General features: G+C 38.1%; 1 protein-coding gene across 2 annotated transcripts in view; it reads right to left on the reverse strand.

The window, feature by feature from the left end:
• Positions 1-1064: 1064 nt before the first annotated feature.
• Positions 1065-22996, reverse strand: part of PRKD1 (protein kinase D1) — a 335480-nt gene continuing 313548 nt past the window's right edge. For both annotated transcript variants that reach the window (XM_065906136.1, XM_065906137.1), the window contains 2 exons: positions 2870-2955; positions 1065-2063 (listed from right to left, as the gene is read on the reverse strand). In XM_065906136.1, coding sequence (XP_065762208.1) covers positions 1845-2063; positions 2870-2955 — 305 coding nt within the window. In that variant the 3' untranslated portion in view covers positions 1065-1844. The remainder of the gene's footprint in view (positions 2064-2869; positions 2956-22996) is intronic.

Here is a 22996-nt window from a genome sequence, read left to right on the forward strand (position 1 = left end):
ATGTTTAACATCAAGGAACTTTATATTCAACATATTCAAATGTGATCTTACCCTTCCTAAGGGTGTAAGTCCTTCTGATTAATAGTCCCATCAATCACCCAAGCCAAAAACTAGGATTCACTCTGGTCTCCTCTAAATTTTACATTGAACCTGTAAGTTCCATTGATACCATCTATCAACATCTTTATACATACCTCTCCACCTAGCTCCCTATTTATTACTGCCTTTCTTCATGCCCTCATCACCCACTCTGTGTTATTACAATGGTTTACCTGGTCTTTTGGCTCATCCCTACCCTGGCTTCAATCCAGACTGTCTTGCTGGCAGAGTGAGCTTGCTGATGTTGCTTATCCTTCTGCTTAAGAAGTTTGGTGTCCTCTGACTTACACAGAATAAATCCCAAATTCCTTAAAATAATAACAAATTATATAGTGATTAACCATTGGAAAGATCAATTATTCTCCCATTCTTCCAACTATAAATAAGGCTTGTGTCTTAACACACTTTTTAAATACATTCGGCTGGCTCACTACACATAAAATTATTCCAAACATTACAATTTTTTTCTGTGATATAGTTAACAGTAATAAATAATTCACTGTCATTCTGCTACAAAGAAAAACAGTCCACAAGTACCGACTTCACACACTTGAAGTCTGTTAAAGTCCAATATAGTTTTATTTTCTCCAGGCTACAGAACATTACTTAAGTTGGCTTTCACTTGAGCAATTTTCCAGGGTTGATGTGTTATTGCAGTTCACCTCCAAACCTACTAGTTTAAAAAGAAATTAGAGCCATTTTTCTAATCAGGAAGTTATACCGAGATTGCTGTTTGTAATACTCTTATGTCTCTGAGTATTCTGTTTGGTTTTGGTAATTTTTCACTTCTCTATAGGAAACTAGATGACATGCAGGACAGAAAGTTTTCAGTACACTTGGAATCATACTTTTGTGGCTGCAGAGTAGATAAAGCTAAGTTCTAGGCCATAAGATAACTGCGATTCCTACTCTTGGCCTGAAAACACTAGTGTCGATCACACATGAAAATAATTCAGTCAGATGGACACATTTTCACAAGAATATTTATTTGTTATTGTTGAAAAATACACAAAGGCAAAAGGTTGCTTAGCTGCTGATTTCCCAAAATACAGCAGGGCATTGTAAGAAAGGGGGAAATATACCTGTTCTATAAATGGCAGTTACATTTCTAAGGCATTTGGGCTTAAGAGTAGTAGGCGCACCTAGGCCCATTTACTTGAGTTTAAATATACTGAGGCACACCAGGCAGGCAAAGGATTTGAAAATATACAGTAGAACTCTTTCATGCACTTGCGTCTTAGGATTGCATATTCATCCCCTGATCCCCCCAGCCTCCATCACTCGTTTTTTCCACACGAGTTTTGGAGTTGTTCATAGAACACTGGTAATAATCTACTCTTCAAGAGTTTGCTTATAGTGACGACACCAGTGGGACACACACAAGAGAACTATTTCAAGGACAGGTTCTGCAGACTCTTACCAAATTGAGGCTCCAGTAAGAAAAACACCGATTTGCAAAGGCACAGTGGAGACAGGTTTAATGCATTAAATATAACATGAATCCTTCACAATAACAAGTTTAGTGTTTCAGGGAACTTTTGTTAATACAACACAGTTGGTCACACAAAATACAAATGCTTCTGTTGATTTGTCTTGGCAACTCAGATACATCAACAGTGCTAACAGTTTAACAGCTTTGTTCTCATCTGACAGAAAATAATGGCAGTTCTGCAAGGCAAATGTTAAACCTGACCGTATGTATTTATTAATTCCACAGTGTTTTGACAGATTACAGGGGATGGAACTCAGAGGATGCTGACACGCTCACTGAGGGCTTTCATTTCCGTCTCTTCGGTCTCAGGACCGCCCCGGTGGCCAGCGCCTGGATCGATGAGGTGTGCGGGGTACTGCAGGCCCTGCTCGCCTGCGTACTGCTCCCACCTCGAGTCATCACTCTCGTGGGTGATGTAGCGCTCCCCGATTTTGCATTCCAGCTCTCGTAAATCTAACCACGTCTGATAATCCTGAGGAAGACATTGCAAAGTGTTACCCAAGATATGACTGTAATTCATTAAAGCATTCTTTCTTACGTTATCAGTTCCCACAACATACATGTTACCCTTTTTCTCTTCCACTCCAACCATGCTGTGCATTTCCTCAGGTGCCCTGAAGCGACAGCATCAGCACCAAAGCCATCCTATCTGCCTCAACTTTGCAAATGCATATTATTTATAGGATAGCACGCATCAGAAGGGGTGCAGTTGGTATCTGCAGTTAAGCAATGCAGAATGTTGGTGTTCCTTTGGAATTCAATGCCCACAAATAATCCTTCAGTATTTCAGAGGGTCGTGTTTCTAAACTTTAATTTTCAATGTGAAAATTAAAAAAAAAATTTGAGAGAACAAACAGATGTATATGCTTTATATCTACCATAAATTTGTTTTACAAGTATTAACTAGGATTTAAATATACAGCTCCCAAATGAGTACAGTGCATGACCAGATGGGCATCTACTTGGATATTTATCAGGATTACACGTACAGATGCTTCTGAAATCTGGTCTTTGGAGTTATGTTATGACCCTTCCTTCTTGTTTTCTGTTTTTGGGGTGTGTGTGCTGGTGTGTGTGTGGTGTGTTTCTCCTTTATTCAATTTTCCTGATACAGTTAGAAACATTATTAATCCTAAGAAGCTGCATGCATTTTGGCAAACACACTGATAGAATTATACTTCAAAAATATGATACAAGATTTTTTAACACATAGTATCCACATCTTTAAATATTTAGAAGCTTATTCAACTGAGAATATATCCAATGATTAATTTTTACCTGTAGCCAAGGGTGACTCAAGGTCTTATCCACACTATAGCGCTTTCTCATTTTCACTTGCAGCAAATTATTGATAAGATCAATGGCTGAAAAAAAATTTATTGGTAAAAATAGATGATATATCTGAAACATATGCATAATTTATTTATAGTTTATTCCACATCTGCTCTTTCACACAGTCAAATGCAACACAGTGATAACAGACTCTAGAACCTGAAGAAAAATCCTCTTGAGAATTCTAAAACCTTGGCCTTAATTTTATTTTGGATCCTAAAAAGTGAAACTGAAAATAACTGTAGAGGAAGGAGTATAAGTCTTTATAAGTATGATGTGAATTCTTTTGGTTTAGTTTTCAACACACTTTTCTGAAGTCGGGGTTTTGTTTAAATATAAACCATTTAAAGATGCTGCACTAACGGCAGGATAAAACGAACATTCAAGAGAGAGCATTTACTAATTTTTGTATCAAATGTGTTTAAAGTTTGAATACACATAATTGGCTTTGTAGTTTTTGAATTCAGTGACAGATATCTGCACATCGCATTTAAAAGGAAGAAAATAAAGCACAACATAGACATGACTCATGATCAACTTGAGCCAACAATCCAGTGGTGAAACACTTGTCTTTCTCAATTTGCTTTTAAAATTAACCATTGAATTACAATGATATCAGCCCTCACTGTTTCATAGGGAAGACAGGAAAGCAACCTAACAGCAATTCTAAGAGGTTACAATCACAAACCATCTAGCCTTATACTCAGCCTCGATGGAGACTTTAACGCTGTGTAATTTAGGAAAAAGGTGATTCTTTTGGTTACCTAGTCTACAAAGCATTTTACCTAGAGTATAATGTGTCAATCACCTTTCTAAAAACTATATTTTCAGCCTAGACTATTAACTGTAGGGAATATGCTATGTACAGGCCTGTACAATAATTAACAGGGACTCTTTGAAAAATAAGAATAACTTTCTCATCACCTCCAGGCAAAGGGCTGGGAGCAGTAAAAAGTACATCCTGGAAAGATATCTTGAATACAAGATCTTGAAGTACTGATGTGACTGATGGAAAACCATTAGTGACTACTCCCCTAATCAGAGCCTTGAGGGAGTTGCTGAGAAAGGGCGTCACTAGCCAAAGGGCTAAACAAAATCATGAAAGGTCTGAAGGTTTGACATTGAGGACTGTGCATTGTATATCTTTATCCCTGATCTGAGATGGGAAAGAACAGATACCTCTAGAGCACGAAGAAGGAAGTAGAAGTTAACAATAAAGGCATGCAAGGATTAAGATCTGGGCTTTTGCCTGCGAATGGCATCAGCCCCCTGATCCCCACTTTATTTCTGAGTCTTCTTTTTCTTTATTCTTCTGCAGTACCGCTCCCTCAGGTCGGTTTGTTGTTGGGATGGTCCTGACATTAACAGTTCACTATTTATTAAATTCATTAACTTATGCTTCCCATATATTCCGATAATAACTTCCCATTTTTTTCTTTCCACTAGCATTTTCTTCCCAAAAAGAATTTAGTGAAATCTGCCAAACTAATGGAAACATTCACATTTTGCCAAAGAATACGTTCCCTCCCTCAATCTATCCTGGTCATTAAGTTTCTTAAGAGATGAATCTTCCTACCAAATACCTTAAATATGTATCTGACAAAGATGCAAATTCACTCCCCAACTTCCTCAAGTACCAAGTCCTGAATGAGGGGGCTTTGACTCAATTGCTTGGTCAACATCACTCACTCTGAATGGATCTGAAAACATTTCATTTACAGAAGTCCCTGTAAAATAAAAATAACCTTATTCCATCAGAATGAATCAGAATTCTGTTAGCTGGCAAACAGAAATGATTCCTACAGGCTTTTGGTAATCTAGAATTGTAGCTCTTGACACTCATATTCAAAGTATTTGCCTGCATGGAAGGACTGCAGAATGAAACTGCTAAGAATTTTTTCACTGGAGAAAGTAAATGTAACAACACACATTTAAATGCCGTCTATGCCCTTACACCCTTGCCTTAGCTAGGATGCCTTAGGAAACACAGCATTTAGTACAATTTCAAATTCCAAGCATGTGTTCTCAGAGAGCTTTTGAAAGTATAGTTCTCTCAGTGAACTGCGTCTCGGGCCTGGGCTTTAAAACATCCATTCACATGATTTACTCACTGGTGAGTAAAGTGCACCTTCCATTCCGGCTGCTGTGAAGTCACACAGCAAAAAACAGAGAAAAAGGGCAGAAAGGAGAGTGCGTGTGCTCCGGCAACATGTCGCAACATTACACTACCCGGGACGCCGCAGGGAATAAGGACTTGTTATTAATTCCCTCCTTCTGCTTTGAATTCTATAATTAGGAAGGTAGCAGTACAGTAACTCGACAAAAAGTCTGGTTTGTGCCCAAATGGGCCCCGACAGTGAACCACACTGCCTAATGGGGAGGGAAGTACTGCCAGAGGAGAAACTCGACGTGTGTGAAGGGAATGAAATATATGAAGGTGAAAAAATCGCTCTGCTGAGTGAGGCATGTAATCACAAGTCCGACCACAGCCGCAGTACCCAGCTGACCCGAATAAGCACAGCGAGCCAGTGACAAATACCTCCAAGAGAAAAGACTTTAGGACGTAAGGAATTAGACGGGACATGTGTGTCTATATACTTGTGTGCATGCCTGTGCATTTACAAATACATTTTGTGGCTCTTGGCAGCAAAAACCAGAAATAACTATTAAATATTGGACATTAAATATTGGGAACTTGATGTTGCTGAGAAAACAGGCCCATCGTTAAGTGTTTGAGAGCTCCATTCCACTGGCCACTATTTCTGGAACTCCTAAGTCCTTTCCTTTTCATTCATCAAGTCTCATATAACTCAGCATTAAATGCACCCTCCAAAATACCTTTCACTGAGCTCATTTTATAAAAAGACTCTAAAGTGTTTGTGTTGTTGTTGTGTTTTCAACATATTCTCTGTATTGACCACATCCATCACAAGTATGTGTCATTTGTTTATCTGTTTATTCACCAAATCTTCCTTAAGGGATTATTGCTGGCAATGACATTGGCAATAAAAAAGTTAATGCTAAAGCCCTGAAAAGCTCTCAAGTGCAAAGGCAATTCCAGAGACAAAATATGCATACATGCAAAATGACAAAATGCAGCATTCTAAATCTTTGACCTTTATTAATACCCTCCTCAAAGAAAAACTGCTTTCTTTAGCATTTCTGAAATGTAACTAGCTAGAGTCCTAGTGACTAACTCCAGTGGTCCAAACTATTTCACAAGTCAATAAAATTTCATGATACCAGTGACAAGAATTATTTTCTCCTATGCTGTGCCCAAAGTTGTCATTTTTACAACTTACCTACATTAATCCTACTCATGTTGTAGATGCAGTGGAGAACTTGACTATTCCATGTGATAGCTCTTCAAGTCTTGGGGACTGTGACTCACTTTACCCTTGCTCTCTCTGCAGTTCTTTCAGCTGCCCTTCAGCTCCCCCAGTTTCTCTGTGCACCCTAACTTTTATGTTTACCAGTTGTTCTTATTCACAGTAGACCAGAATTTTTCTCACAATTAGCTGCCAACTTGATGTGAATGTATAGGTATTAGTCATAAGGCTTAGGATGAAATTTTTCCTTTTTTTAAAAATTTTCACATTCATATTCTTAGGCAGTTCTCATAACAAGCATATAAAAGTTATTATTTTACCTCTATTTTATATAAAAGGAAAAACTGGAACTTCAAAAGGTCACAAAATTTGGTCAGTTTCCAGGTAACAGCTGAAGATGAAACCCAGAGGGACTGATTCCAAACCCATGCTCTTAAATACTATGGCATGCAGCATCCACGTCATACCACTAACTCATTATTATCAATTGATGATAATGTAAAAATCTAATTAAATTAAAAAGTTTCCCAACAATGAGCATTAAATTCTTCTTAGTTATGTTTCTACCACACTCCTGTGTACATAAATGCACATATGTGTATATATGCACATGTGTACATATGTCTATACATAAATATAGACAGATCTATCTTTCTCTCTCTTATCTATCTTTCTGACTTTAGCTCAACGTTTTGGCTTTCAAAGACTATTCTGAATGTGATGTGATCCTCTGCCATTGAAAGGACTAATCCTCTTTCTACCATTTCCAAACTAAATAAGCTTACCTGTAGGCTTGAAACTATGTATTCATCACATTACTAAGAATCTTTTTTCAGGATAAAGTTTAAACATAGAACTTGATGACTCTATGTTAGATTAAACTCACAACTGCCATGACTATCAATTATCTGAACACACTGATAAACGAGTAATGTTTCCTCCCAAGAGTATCTCATTTAGTCCATATGCAACCGTTTTCTCTAAAGGCTACCATGGTAGATTTTTTTTCTTAATGCTTCCTTATAGTTAAGAAACATCAGTCATTGGTATTACTCACTCTACTAATCTGTCAATACTATTTAAAAGGAATGCAATTCTAAGGTAATAGATTCTAAGTAAACTAATATTGACTAGCATTGGTTTTTACTCATTTCCTTCTTAATATCAGGGGTTTCTAAATGTGTGCAAACTATTCATGACTCATTCTAGGATTTAGACAAAAACAACTATTAAGCTTCTTCCTGAATGATTACAGAATCCATTCTTACCCTCTTTTAGAAATTCAGAAAACTCAGGTCTGTTTTAAGTATCCTGGTATCTCTCCCAGTTTATTCAGGATTTACTAATATAATTATCCACAATGGCTCTAAGAACACCTCTGTCAGCTTCTTCAACATACAGTATGTTCTGCTCTGAGCATCAGTCATAGTTTACAGTTGAGCTTGAACCTCTTGAGTAGGAAATGGCAAACCACTCCAGTCTTCTTGCTGGTGAATCCCATGGACAGAGAGCCTGGCAGGCTACAGTCCATAGGGTTGCAGAGTCAGATGCAACTGGGCACACACACTACCAAATATTGCAGTATCTGCTTTTCAAGAGGTAAAGTTTATTGCTACACAGGGCTGGATTCTCCACACTTTGGGGCAATAAGCAGATGTAATTTGGAATAGCTGTTGTTGTGTCTAGGGCCAAGTATGTGCAGGAAAATCTTCCATTCTCTTGAGTTACATTTTTTTTTTTTTTCCTTTTACACCGTCTTTCCCTTATTTTCTCAATTTGACGCCCTCCTTCCAGCAAAGAAAACAGGTGCAAAATAGGCAGTGGCTGGTTCCTCCTTCTCTTGCAGTAAATACGTCAACTTTTCAGAAAGTAGTAGGATTATTTTCTGATTGTACCTGCCCATTTACTGAGAGTTAGCCTTTCTACTCTTATTCTGAGAGCTCTGTTCTCTGATTTGCCCTTGAACTCAATCTCTTCCTTCCATATTACTAATAAATAGTCTTAAGAGCAAGCTCTCTGAGCACCTCAAATAGTGACATTGGGATAATGTGAGAAGTCTTTTCCTTTCTCACTGGAAAATTTTAAACAATTGTATGGTTCATATTTTTATTTTAAAAAATATCCTCTAACCACAGCATTTTGTTTTCTAAAATGTCTCTAGGCATGGATTCGTATTAATGTTTCCTATAAATTAAAAGCAAAGAAAATCTGTTTTATGATAATGTTTCTTTTTTGCTACAACAAATTCTTGGCTAAAACAGTTATTTTTCTCCTAATGTCCTGTAAAGCAATTTGAAAAATTTATCAAACATTCCTTTTTTTTTTTTTTAAACCAGAATGAACTTTCAGCAGATGTGGGGATAGCTGAAGTTCTGTGCAGCCTGTTTGGCAGGTGTACAAGTGTATCTGAACAAGAGTAAAATTAAAAGGTATACACAGGTGCTGAAGGGCTTTATGCCTTAATATGAAAAGAACTGTTCCATCAGACTCTTCATTGTATGGATTCTACTTTCTTCAGGTGTCAGAATTCAGAATCACCTTTGAAACTGTGGAATCTATATTGCAGTCATTCTCCATTTCAAGGTAAATATCACGTATATGGATACAACAGGCTCTGAGTGAGGAGGAGGCGCACTGGCATGTTACAGCTAAACTGAAAGGACCCCAAAACTTGGAGAACAGGCCAGGAAAAGAATGGAACGGAGTATTTTTGAAGACATAATAGGTCCCTCAGGTCACCCCTCTCAGTCACCTTCCATTTTCAAAAAAAAAATTTTTTTTTGAATGTGCTGTTTGGCTTGTGGGATTTTAGTCCCTGACCTGGGATGAAACCTGGGCCTCTGAGGTGAAAGGGCCAGGTCTGAACCCCTGGACTGCCACAGAAGTCCCCCATTTCCCATCTTTTATCATTTTGGTACCTGCCTGTCTCCCCATTTCCCCCACTAGATTTTAGCTTCTTTAAGCTTGCCCAGATTGTATATTCATTTTTGCACAATTTCATAAATATTTAAAATAAAATGCATCATTTAATGTATTAAGAAAACGCTTGCTAAATAGCATTTGGTAGATTGAATACATTAATTAGAAATTTAAATACACATGTTCTCAACTCTTAAGTTTTAATATCCCCATTATGTGCTTATGGTTTGTATATTTTGGCTAAAAATACTCCTAGATGGTAAGATATCATATCTGTACAAACAGATCACAGGATCAGTAGCTTCCATCAGAAAATCAGAATAATGCTGAGAGTCTCTGCAATACAGATCATGTTTATTTTACAACGTTTATTTGACACAAGAGAAATTACCTGTGAAACTCTGGGGCTGACCTGTTTTGTACAGACAAGGCAGTTTAAAGAATTGCTTTTCCATACTGTCTTCTGTCCAGCTGCAGATTAGTGAGGTACAGATTTTCAAATTAGAAGCCAGATCAAAACTATCACTCTAGTGTTGGAGTCATCACTGGTCACCACTGAGCGCCTTGTTTTCTTTTCCCCCTTTCCATTCTGCTTCACTGCCTGTCATCCTGTAGGCTCAGAGCTTCTCCCTTTGGCTTGCTTCATGCTGATGGTAAGTTGTGTGTTTATTTAAAAAATCGTTTTGCAACCCTTCACATTCCAGCTCTCAACCCAGCAAGCTGTTGCCCAGCAACACTAGCTGGGACTCTCCTCTCAGGGGCTGAAACCAGAGGCTGCCAGCAGCAAACAAGGCCGCTGGAAATCATCTCACTCGTTCCCGAGTCAATTATTGCAATCCAATGAAGTGCAAGACCTTTAGAGACTCAAGCCGGGTCCTTCCTTTCCCAGTTCTCTCCACTGTAGAAAGTTACTGCATCCTTGGGTACTCCTTTGCTTCACATTCAATTTAATTTCCTCCTAAAGACTAGAAAAACAATACTGGAAATCATGAATTGTTTAAGTGCAGCATACAACAGCCCCCAAAGTGATACAAAATTTAAAAATCTAAATTAAAATATACTTATATTATTCTAATGAAGTTTGAGGTGCTTTTTCCCTTTCTTTCTTTCTTTTTCACTTCCAAGAGATTTTTGGCTTTTGGGAGTTTTTTAAATGCTGATACTCAAGTCAAAGACAAACTGAAAAATCTTCAGAGGAGCAGCTTCCAGGTATCGGTAGTTTTGGAAGAACCTCGTTGTTCAGTCACTCAGTCGTATCCAACTCTTGGCGACCCTATGGACTGCAGCATGCCAGGCTTCCCTGTCCTTCACTATCTCCCAGGATTTGCTCAAACTCATGTACGTTGAGTTAATGATCCCATCCAAACATCTCATCCTCTGTCACCCCCTTCTCCTCTTACCCTCCATCTTTCCCAGCACAAATCTTTTGACATCACTTGTCCAAAGTATTGGAGCTTCAGCTTCAGCATCAGTAGTTACAATGAATATTCAGGGTTGATTTCCTCTAGGATTGACTGGTTTGATCTCCTTGCTGTCCAAGGAACTCTCAAGAGTCTTCTCCAGCGCAACAGTTCAAAAGCATCGATTCTTCAGCACTCAGTCTTCTTTATGGTCCAACTCTCACATCATACATGACCAATGAACAATTGTAGCTGTGACTATATTGACCTTTGCCAGCAAAGTGATATCTTGGCTTTTTAGCTTGCTGTCTATGTTTGTCATAGCTTTTTTTTCCCAAAGAGCAAGCCTCTTTAAATTTCATGGCTGCAGTCACCATCCACATTGATTTGGGAGCCCAAGAAAATAAAATCTCTCACTGTTTACACTGCTTCCCTATTGATTTGTCAGGAAGTGATGGGATCAAATGCCAAGATCTTAGTCCTCTGATTGTTGGGATTTTAAGCCTTTTTCATTCTTCTCTTTCACCCTCATCAAGAGGCTCTTTAGTTCCTCTTTGCTTTCTGCCATGAGGGTGGTATCATCTGCATGTCTGAGGTTATTGATATTTCTCCCAGCATTTTGACTCCAGTTTTAGCTTCATCCAGCCCAGCATTTTGCATGATGTGCTCTGCATAAGAGTTAAATAAGCAGAGTGACAATATATAGCCTTGACATACTCCTTTCCAATTTTGAACCAGTTTGTTGTTTCATGTCTGGATCTAATTGTTGCTTCTTGATTTGCATACATGTTTCTCAGGAGGCAGCTAAGGTTTCTAATATGTGGTTCAGATGGCAAAGAATCTGTCTGCAATGCAGAAGACCTGGGCTTGATCCCTAGGTCAAGAAGATCCCCTAGAGAAGGGGATGCCTGCCCACTCCAGCATTCTTGCCTGGAGAATTCTATGGACAAAGGAGCCTCGTGGGCTACAGTTATGGGGTTGCAAAGGAGTCAGACACAACTTAGCGACTAACACTTTCACTTTTCTTTCCAGTTGAGAAAGACTGTGCTAAAGCAGTGCTTCCTGGACTTTTACATGCATACGAATAATCCAGGAATCTTAAACTGAAAATTCTGATTAGATAGGTCTGGGGTGGAACGTAAGAGTCCCAGACGGATCCTTAGACCACATTTTGAATAACAAGGGACTAGAGGTATGAGAACACTAAAAGTAGCCAGTGATAGTTTAATATTGCCCAAAGTGCCCTGCAATAGACGGCTATAAACATAGACAAAGGTATCTGTCCTCAATCCCATCTTGTTCAGAATTCTGTAATGAAGACAAACGAAAGGTAATAGAAAGGTTTTAGGATAGCTTCTACTCAGAGGATGCCAACAGGAAGAGCAAACAAGTTGGATTACACAAGTAAGTTCTAAAATAACTATTTACATATATAACTGTACTGTCAAGATAAAGTTTAACAGAGACAAATGAAACAGAGTCCTCTATTTAGCTTCCTGCCCCCACAAAAGAGGGCTTCCCAAGTGGTGCTAGTGGTAAAGAATCAACCTGCCAGTGCAGGAGAGGCCAGAGACAGAGGTTTGATCCCTGTGTCAGCAAGGGATCCTTGGAGAAGGAAATGGCAACCTACCCCAGTATTCTTACCTGGAGAATCCCATGGACAGAGGAGCCTGGCGGGCTATAGTCCATGGCGTCGCAAAGAGTCAGACATAACTGAGCACACATGCACCCCACAAAAGAAATTTAAAAACAACCCAGGCTAAGTACAGAATTGAAAAATGTGGCATATCAATACTTACAAGAAAAAATCCAGAATTCTAAATGCACAGTAAACTCAACATGAGTCATCCATAAATCAAGTGTTATTTTAAGCCCTGCTAAAAGAAATGAGTTCTTTATAATAAAGGAATGGTGAATTCATGTTACTTCAGGCTCATTGAACCTTGAGCCAGAACAGTTTTGAGTTTTGATTTAAAAAGAACACAAAGAGGGGAGTGTTTGGACCGATGTAAAACAGGTGGTTCAAGGAAAAACTGCCCAGGAGAAGAGAAGATTGGAGTGACACAATGGCTGTTTTCAAACCTCTGAAAAAAGCTTTCATTTGGAAAAAGGATTGGGCTTGTTTCTACCAGTGGATAAAAACCCAGACATTTTGTTCACTGTGCTAGGTTCAAACTGAAAAAAAAACCAGGCTCCTCATAAAACTGTATATTTTCTATTACTGTAGCAACTTAGGAGTATTCTGGATAACTGCTCAGTGTATTGGTATTGTGGAGTAGTATACGGTTAAGAGAAGATTTTTAACATTTTATATTTTGAAATATTATTGTTATAGTGAAAGAAAGCAAACTTACAGAATATTTAACATTTCTTGTTCCTATATCCTGATACCTCCACATATATTTAGGTGTCACATTTCAATTCAACTAGGATGTATTATACATTCACAACTGACATTTTATTTTTATGATTGGGATATACAGAAAACATTTCAATTTGGATCACAATAAGCAATCAATTCTGAGCATTTATAATGCCAATGTTCTTGCTAAAACTTCTTCAGATCAGTTTCTCTCTACAAATTATCATTTGTTAGAGAAAAATCTCATTAATTATATTTTATTTGTTATCAAATGGTTCCTTTCCTGGTAGGACACCTTTTAAAATGTTAATTAATTTGGAATTTGAAATATATTTATAAACAATATATACACACTATGTAAAAGTATATTACATAAACAAAGATACATATATTTAAAAATGCAGGCTACTAAGCAGATATTATTTAAACCACTGTATACCTTTGGCTCAAATTTAAAGTTTCTTGTTACTGAACAAAAAGCACACTGTTTTTAAAGAAAATTAAACACAAGTAATTCTAGAATATCTAACAGAGGTTGTTTAAAGTGTCAAAACCCAGTGGAAGTTCTGACCCACATCGTTCACTTTAGCTGATCAATCATGATAGAATCTCGTTGCGCTCAGTCAAGCATTTTTAAGTAGTTCACTGCCTTGCCCCCTCGCCTCTCCTCCATGCTGTTACGTCTGACAGTGGTGCTAATATGTTGACAAATCAATCTATTCATTAATATTCAGCAGGCTTGCTGGATCTGCAAGCCTCATAAACTGTTACAAACACAGTTTAATTTTTAAATGACAATTGTCTTTCTTTTGTTTCTCATACCATTGGATTTCTCGGTCTCATCTACTCGAGGCTTATTTTCAATGGGGTTATTTTTTGTTTTGAACAATATGTAGTGAAAGAGGGACCTACAGCTGGTTCCTTTTCATGGCAAAGTGCTACTTCCAACTTAAGTGCTTAGCGTTCTGGAACGCTGTTGGATTTTGAAAACATACCATGTGGTAATGGGGCTAGGCTTTTATTTAGCTTTGCTTTGTGTTTGTACTGGCTGTATTTTTCATCTCCAATTTCTGGGGGAAAAACACACTTGTGAACAATTTTATTTGAATTTACCACATTGAATGGCAAAAAAAAAAAATGCTTTTAAAATAAAATTTAGATGCTTGGATAAATTTAGTGGTATATTATTATAGTCATTCTATACCTTGGGATGCCATATATTCTGGACTGAACATAAATGTCAGCAGAGGACTGAGACAAAATGGAAGAATAAACTATAGCTGTGCTTATCAGGGGGAAGATGCAGAAGAAATATTACCACTGAGACTGTCAGATCACACAGTGGAAAAAACCTGTGTCACGGGTGCATCATCACAGGTTGATAATTTTGAACTAAAAACAAGCTATAGGATTAATGCAAGGGCATTTCCATTTTTTTTTTCCTTATCACATATGTCAAGGCTTTATGTTGGATCTTAATTCTTGATTACACCAACTAACCATGTGACTCTGAAGCTGAGCAGTGACAACACAGCAGGTGAGTTGAGAATAGGTGCTTCTCCAGGCTTCACCTGCAAGCACAGAAAATGATCCCTGTCTGCAGGGGTCGCGAGCTCGTTGTGAGACAATTTCCGAGGCTGCCTCTGTGTTGATTACTGCCTGCTTGCCTCTCTAATGGCATATAAAGGAATATCAAAACTCAGAAGGAAAAAATAGTAATTTATCTGGTGATCGTCTTGGTCTATTACTAACCTTCCTCAAATTTGCCGTGTGTCTCTAATTGAGCACATCAATTCACTTTGATGACGGAAAGGTACTTTTATTCTAACACAGGCTTTCCTATCACTGCAGGTTTGGCATCATTCTCCTGGTAAGATGACTTGCATTGAAGCAAATTATATTTCACCTCATTAGCTATATAATCCACCTCACATGGTTACCCATGTCATCTCGCTTCTTATTCTAAGGATATACTCAAGGGTAAACAAAGCTGTATAATAAAGTCATTTATAAAATAGAATAATTTAAATTGCATGTGTTAGGATCTTGACCAGCTGAAGGAATGCAGAAAAAGAGAATTCATTTGACTTTCACACTTGCCGGAGAGCCCAGGTAGTAAAGAATCCACCTGCAATGCAGGAGACCCCGGTTTGATTCCTGGGTTGGGAAGATCCGCTGGAGAAGGGATAGGCTACCCACTCTAGTATTCTTGGGCTTCCCTTGTGGCTCAGCTGGTAAAGAATCTGACCACAATGTGGGAGACCTGGGTTTGATCCCTGGATTTGGAAAATCCCCTGGAGAAGGGAAAGGCTACCCACTCCAGTACTCTGGCCTGGAAAATTCCACTGGACCATGTAGTCCATGGGATCACAAAGAGTCGGACACGAGTGACTGAGCACACACATACACATCACATAAGTATCATGAAGTTAGACATGCGTGGCCTAAAGGTTTTCTAAAATTTAAAACTAATAAACAATATGTGGAATAATTTATATATAACTATTATGAACTATATGGTTACATATCATTCCTCCTATAGCATATAACCTATAAACCTACATTCTGTAGCATCAAATTTCTACACCTATGTCCACTCAAAAGAAAATTTTCAAGTGTTAAAAGGATTCTCTTTCCCTATATTCTTTTCATTGCTCAAAATCTTGACACACATTAGTTCTTTATTACACATAACTATTGTACAACTTTTTGCATTTCCTGGGGTGTTTTTTCTCCTTTAGTTTTGAGAGTGGAAGTTTATCAAGAAGCTTTTTCTTACTAATTTTTCTTACTATTATCATGGAAGTCTATCTTGAAATACATTCAACATTTGGAACAAATTACATACCCTGATATTAAATATCTGATAAAGAAAATGACATGAATACAAAAAATGTTACAAATGAGAGAAACTTTTAACTTATCTAAATTTGAACATTAGAAACCTACTAAACATTTTTTAGAGCACTGTCAGCCATCATGTCTTTAGGAGATCTGAGCAGTGTTTTAGAAAGTGTGTTTCAGGGACTTCTTGAATTCTCAGAGCAAGATGGCAGTTTATGGGGGTGCAGCCTGGAAATCTTCATTACTAACCAGCTCATCTGATTGACTGTTGACATGCCAAACTTAAAATATGTTTGCTATAGACTCAGAACTAGACAATTACAGGTAGTTTAAAATGAGCCATAATCAAGGGGGTTTTTTGGCAAAATTATTAGTAAACCCCTACCTTGCCTACCTTGTGAGTATTACTATGTTCTGACTATTGGCTAGTTCTTCCATTTCCTGATTCTAAGCTCTATATCCTTGGTTCCTATTTCTTAAGTTACACATTGAGTGTTGCTTGCAATTTTCTGGGTTTCTTTTTGGCAGTATCCACTCAAGTCACTCTTATTATGCCCCAGATGTGACAAACATGGAGGATAGCCTGGCCTAACTCTTGCTCCTGTGGCAATGCTAAAAATGCAATGAAAGAAACGGCATATGGGTACATGATCAAATAAGGTGCAATCCTCTTTAATTTCATCTGATTACTGATGCTGAAGCTCAAGCTCCAATACTTTGGTCACCTGATGTGAACAGCCAACTCATTGACAAAGACCCTGATGCTGGGGACGACTGAAGGCAAAAGGAGAAGTGGGAGGCAAAGGATGGATAGCATCATCAATTCAATGGACATTAACTAGGGCGAACTCCAGGAGACAGTGAGGGATAGGGAGGCCTGGTGTGTTGCAGTCCATGGAGTCGCAAAGAGTTGGACATGACAATGACTGAACAACAACAATTTAAAAAATGTGTAAGTGATATTGGGCGGCCCTTTCCATAGACAAAGTAAATCTGCTAACCAAGCAACTACTTTAAAATAGGTGCAGAGTCCTTTCAAGGAACTGAGAAAGGTCATAGCCTCTATGTGCTGAGGACTAAGCTTAACCTAGTACAAGATAAAAGCTGGAGGTGAGAGTGGGCTATGTCTAGTTATTGACAAATGGTATTGGATAAGCTTCCCAACTGGCGCAGTGATAAAGAATCTGCATGCCAATGCAGGAGGTGCAAGAAATACAACTTCTGTCCCTGGGTTGGGGAAATTCCCTAGGGTAGGAAATGGCAACCCAGTCCAGTATTCTTGCCTGGAAAATCCTATGGAGAGAGGAGCCTGGTGGGCTACCGTTCACGGGGCTGCAAAAAGTTGGACACAACTGAATGACTAAGCACAGCACGCAGTAAAGGTCAAATGGTCACAACAATGAAAATGCAACTCACAACACTGCCCTAAAATGAACAGAAATGTTCTTGAACTCCTCTCTTTCCACGATTACCTGAAGTCTCCCCTCGTGCAATAATCTGTAATCATATGATTCATTCTGGAGTGTTTTATTGTATACATGTATTCTTTTTTTTTTTTTTTTTTTGGTAAATTATTTTAATTGGAGGCTAATTACTTTACAATATTGTAGTGGTTTTTGCCATACATTCACACGAATCAGCCATGGGTGTACACGTGTCCCGCCATCCTGAACATCCCTCCCACCTTCCTCCCCATCCCATCCCTCAGGGTCATCCCAGTGCACTGGCCTCGAGCACCCTGTCTCAGGCTTCAAACCTGGGCTGGCGATCTATTTCACATACGGTAATATACATGTTTCAATACTATTCTCTCAAATCATCCCACCCTCACCTTCTCCCAAGAGTCCAAAAGTCTGTTCTTACATCTGTGTCTCTTGCTGTCTCACATATAGGGTCATGGTTACCATCTTTCTAAATTCCATATATATATACGTTCTTATTTAGTTATATTTGTATGGAAGTGAAAGTGTTAAGTCACTCAGTTGTGCCTGACTTTTTGCGACCCTGTGGACTGTAACCCCCCAGACTCCTTTGTCCATGAAATTCTCTAGGCAAGAATACTAGAGTGGGTTGCCATTCCCTTTTCCAGGGGATCTTCCTGACCCAGAGATGGAACCCAGGTCTCCCACCTTGCAGACAGATTCTTTACCATATGAGCCACAAGTAGTTGACTACATTTGTATAGCTATATATAATTTATATAAGTATTTGGTTATATATATAACTAATTAAATATATGTGTTTAGTTACATGTGTATATATATATATATATGCATGTGCATAAACAAATATATATATATATATGCATATACACAGATTAATTGATTATGTAAAGTGATTGAAATAGAAAGTGTTCGATACACTTAAGGTAATCTAGTTATTCAATCACTCTGCTAACTACTTGCCAGTGCAATTTCATTTAATAATTAACCTAGTGAATTAGGAACTTGTCTCACCATATTTCAAACAAGAAAACTGAGACCTTAGTGAGTAAGTAACTTGGATGAGGTCACCAAGATGCTGAGTAGGAGAGTTCTCAATTCAGGTCTTTGTCACTACAGGATCCTGTTTCCTTGTCTTTTAAAACACAGTAAAAACACAGTAAAAACTGTGTTGCTATATTAGCTCTAAGCTAGTGAAATCATATTAAGATTTTAATGTGACAGCATGGCTAAATCCATTAGAAGGATAATCAAGGAGCTATAAATGCAGTGGGTAAGGGCATCTAGCCTGGAGCAGGGTGATAGGATTTGCAACCTAGCCCACTAAGGGAAGTCACCTAACCCTCTATGTCTATACTGCCTCATCTTTAAAATGAAAACAATCATAGTATCTACTCAGAGGTGTGGGACAACTAAGTTCATATCTGTCAAGTGTGTTAAGCAGTGCTTGGCTACAGGGCAAATGTTACAGAAGATCAGTGGTTCTTCTTTTTCTTTCAAAATTTAATTAATTTTACTATCACCATTTTACCTGTAATACTTGATGTGTTATGTTTTCCTCAAAAACTTTTTTTTCTTATTTTTCAAAGCACACTTTAATTTGCACAAAAAAAAATCTATTTTTATAGTGGACACCTGTTAATGCTTTTGTGTTTGTTTTCAGCCTAGTATCTTTTCACTGCAGGAACCACCTCTCTCCAACCTGGAGGGGCTCTCCATCATCCACACAGCCAATCAGAGCCTGGCTCCTGCGGTGACAATGTGATTGTTCCCAGGGTATTACGGGATTAAGCACAGCCAATCAGTGCCCCTTTTAGAGAATCTACAGCTACTGAGATAATTATGCTTCCATTCTGAGTCATATACAATGGGTAGCATGTTAGCCTGGAGCTGCTGGGAGATCACTTTGAACCACATGAAAAGTCTACCTGAGAAGGAAGACACTAAGGTAAAGCAGAGTGAGAGGTGGAGAAATGTGTCACTTGAACCGCAGGTTCCAGATGAATGGGGCTCACCTTCTGGACCTACCCCATTGTGTGGGTCAGTAAATTACCTAAGTTAGTGAGAGATAAGTTTATGCTATTTGCACACGAATCCTGATTAATTCACTGATATATTATTGGTAAGTCTATCTCTATAATGCTGGTACTCAGCTTATTATAATAGCATAAATAATCAATGAGTTTAAAAATATTCCTTGAAATTGAAAGTGTTAGCCACTCAGTTGCATCTGGCTCTTTACAACTCCACGTACTGTATCCTGCTAAGCTCTTCTGCCCAGGGAATTCTCCAGACAGAATACTGGAGCGGGTAGCCATTCCCTCCTCCAGGGGATCTTCCTGACCCAGGGATCGAACCTAGGTCTCTCGCACTGCACGCAGATTCTTTACTGTCTGAGCCACAAGGGACTCCCCATAGGTTCTTAGATATCAAGACATTAGAAGTAAGCAGCCTTTGGAATGCAACACTGTGAGCTACAAAGGGTGGAAACAGGGGCTTTCCTGTTAAGTGGTTAAGAATCTGCCTTCCAGTACAAGGAATGCAGTTCAATCCCTGGTCGGGGAACTAAAACATCACAGGCCGCAGGTACCTAAGCCCGCCAGTGTCACAGAGACCCAGAGCAGCCAAAACCAAACAGTAAATAGAAACCAACTATCTAAGAAAAAAAAAAAAAAAAAGACAATCAATGACTTCAAATCCAAGCCCTACAACTCTGTGACCTTAGGCAAGTGATTTAACCCTTTTAGTTTCTCACTAATACAGAGACTAAAACAAAATGCTTATTAGAGGACTGCTGTGAGGATCAAATAGCACAATGAGAGCTCAAACACACCAATATGTAATATTATATTGCATTGAGTCCATGTCTATATTAACAGAGAAAAAAGCATGATAAATGAATTTTCTCATTCTGACACATCTAGGTATGCTGCAAAGACCTTAGAACTTTCTTCTATCTTTTGCTTTTTCATGCCAAGAAATAAAAAGTACAACTAACAGTATGACTGAAGAACACTTGGGAAATGCACACAGAAGTTTGCATATAATTTCTAAAATTATACAATCAATTCTTGGTTACCCGCCAGAGCAACTGCGTAGCTTACTGTTCTGCTATCCTTTTCCTAGATCCAAGTCCTTGGCTCACCCCACACCTGCATTCTATAAATGCCTTTCACATCCTTTATCTCTTCCAGTCTCTATTACAACTTCATTACATGGGCAGGAATCATTACTCTGTTTTACAGATGAGAAACTGAAGCTCCAAGAGGTAAGTGATAGCTAATTAGAATGGCAGGAAGTACAACATCTCAAACTACTTCACTGCTGATCCTCATCTCTGATTTATTAGAGTCACTGAGGTGCCTAGATTTTTACTTCCCTGCTCCTGGATTTTCGCTGGTTCTGGCGTGGTTTACAGTATACTGTAAGATCAGCTCTGACCACGCTTTGCCAGATCCCAGTCTGCTTGTGTACTCATCAGATCCTACGTGCTTAATATTATTTGGTACTGGACCTGTGGTAATACCTAATCTGGAAAGCATTTGTTCCCAACAAGATAATGGTATAGAATTTAAGCCAATAATTACTTTTGTAACACCTCAGTTAATATTATGACATAATTTGGCCAGCTTTTCTTTATATTCAGTATTACTTCTGTTCATACACCAGCAGGTAGATAACTCATTTGCTGTCAGGGCTTCTGTTAGCAAACAGTACAACTCCTGTGCCTCAAATGCAGAAATGAGCTGGAAAAAGATGCTGAGAAGAAAGCACAATAAATGTGCAAACTGATACTTGAGTCATCTACAAGAACAAGATCCTACATGAGCTGGTTACCACATCATTTTGAGTGGCAGGAAATTTTCAGTGCTTAGACATTTCTATAGCCAAGTAAAATGTAATTCTCTTTTGTGAAATGCTGTATCTCTTCATTCTTTAGTGACTGGCCTAAGTTCCATCTCCTATGAAAATTTAATTCTGACTAGTCAAGTCCACAGTGATTCCTTCTCATATGAACTTGGGAGACCCTGATTTTATACCAAGCTAACAATTCAGGAAAATATATGATAATTTTCCCAAGTTCATATAACTCATCTCCCCTAGAAACTTTCACGTTGTTTGAAAGATATTTTATGTTTCGTCTTTTACTTTCACATTACTTACACATGTATATTGTAGTTTCCCAGCAAAAGTTCCTTGAGCTGTTGATATCCATTCTTCTGCTTTCTAATAAAGTGATAATTAAACATTCACAGCCTATAGCTAAGAAGATTACATCCACATAGAAGGCCAGCATATTTACATGATACCAGAGACCAAGCATGATTTGTTCCACTTCTTCAAGCAAAGTACTCTACTACTCCAAGGAAAAAAACATTTTAATGTGAAGGCTATTTTCCTAATTTTCCAAAGATTCCTGCAGAACAGGAAAATGTTCGACTGGCTGTAGAGATATTTCACATTTGCACTGTGGTTAACAACATCAAGTTATTTTTACTGGATTTCTAGATTACAGGTATCAAACATAATGCTAAGTGCATTTAAGGGTAATGTTCCCCGGCAAGTTCAGGTCACAAGGTTATTTGACAATTCCCTCTTTTCTGCTTCCTGGGTAGGAAAAAGAATTACATTTTCCTTTTTGCCTCTGTTGACTTATCCTAAATATATTTCATTAGTCTTTCAGCTGCGTGGTAGTTCTTTTGAAGGTCGAAGATTCCATTAAGAAATATCTACCTAGCTATAATTTCAGCTAATTAGACAATGTTAGTCAAACTCAAAACTACAATGAGATACCAGTCAAACTGGTCATCATCAAAAAGTCTACAAATAATAAATGCTGGAGAGGATATGGAGAAGGGGGAACCCTTCTACACTGTGGTACAAATGTAAATTGGTGCAGCCACTGTGGAGAGCATTACAGAGGTTCCTCAAAAAACTAAAAAACAGAGCTGCCATATGATCCAGCAACCTACTCCTGTGTATATACCCATACAAAACTATTATTCAAAAAGATAAGTGCACCCCTATGTTAATAGCAGCTCTATTTACAATAGCCAAGACGTGGAAGCAACCTAAATGTCCATCAACAGATAAACAGATAAAGAAGAAAGTATATATTATATAATGGAATATTACTCAGTCATCAAAAAGAATGCAATAATGCCTCTTATGGAAACATGGACAGACACAGCAATTATCACACTAAGTGAAGTAAGTCAGAGAAAGACAAATATCGTATGATAATCACTTACATGTGGAATCTAAAACATGATAGAAATCAACATATCTGTGAAACAAAAACAGACTCACAGACAGAGAGAACAGAACTGTGGCTGCCAAGGTGGAGGCAAAGTAGGGGAAGGAAGGAATGGGAGTTTGGCATTAGGAGAGGCAAACTATTATATATACGATGGATAAACAAGGTCCTACTGCGTAGCACAGAGAGCTATATTCAATATCCTGAGACAAATTATAATGGAAAATAATATGAAAAAATATATATATAAAAGTGAGTCACTTTACTGCATAGAAGAAATTAACACAACATTGTAAATCAATTCTCTTTCAATAAAATTTAAAGAAAGTTGCAGCCAATAGTAACTCAAAGCTTTGATAATGGATGGATAATGCCATTTACAATGAACAGTAGTCTAAGAACTAATTATCCAGGCAGTTTATACATGCTTTTTTCCAATTTCTTTACCACCATGTGTAATAACAGGTATCAAGCAGATATTTATCTATGAATGTATTTGCCTTTTTAACTGGTTAAAAAG

Source organism: Muntiacus reevesi, chromosome 15 (genome assembly GCF_963930625.1).
Source record: "Muntiacus reevesi chromosome 15, mMunRee1.1, whole genome shotgun sequence".
Classification (NCBI taxonomy): Eukaryota; Metazoa; Chordata; class Mammalia; order Artiodactyla; family Cervidae; genus Muntiacus; species Muntiacus reevesi.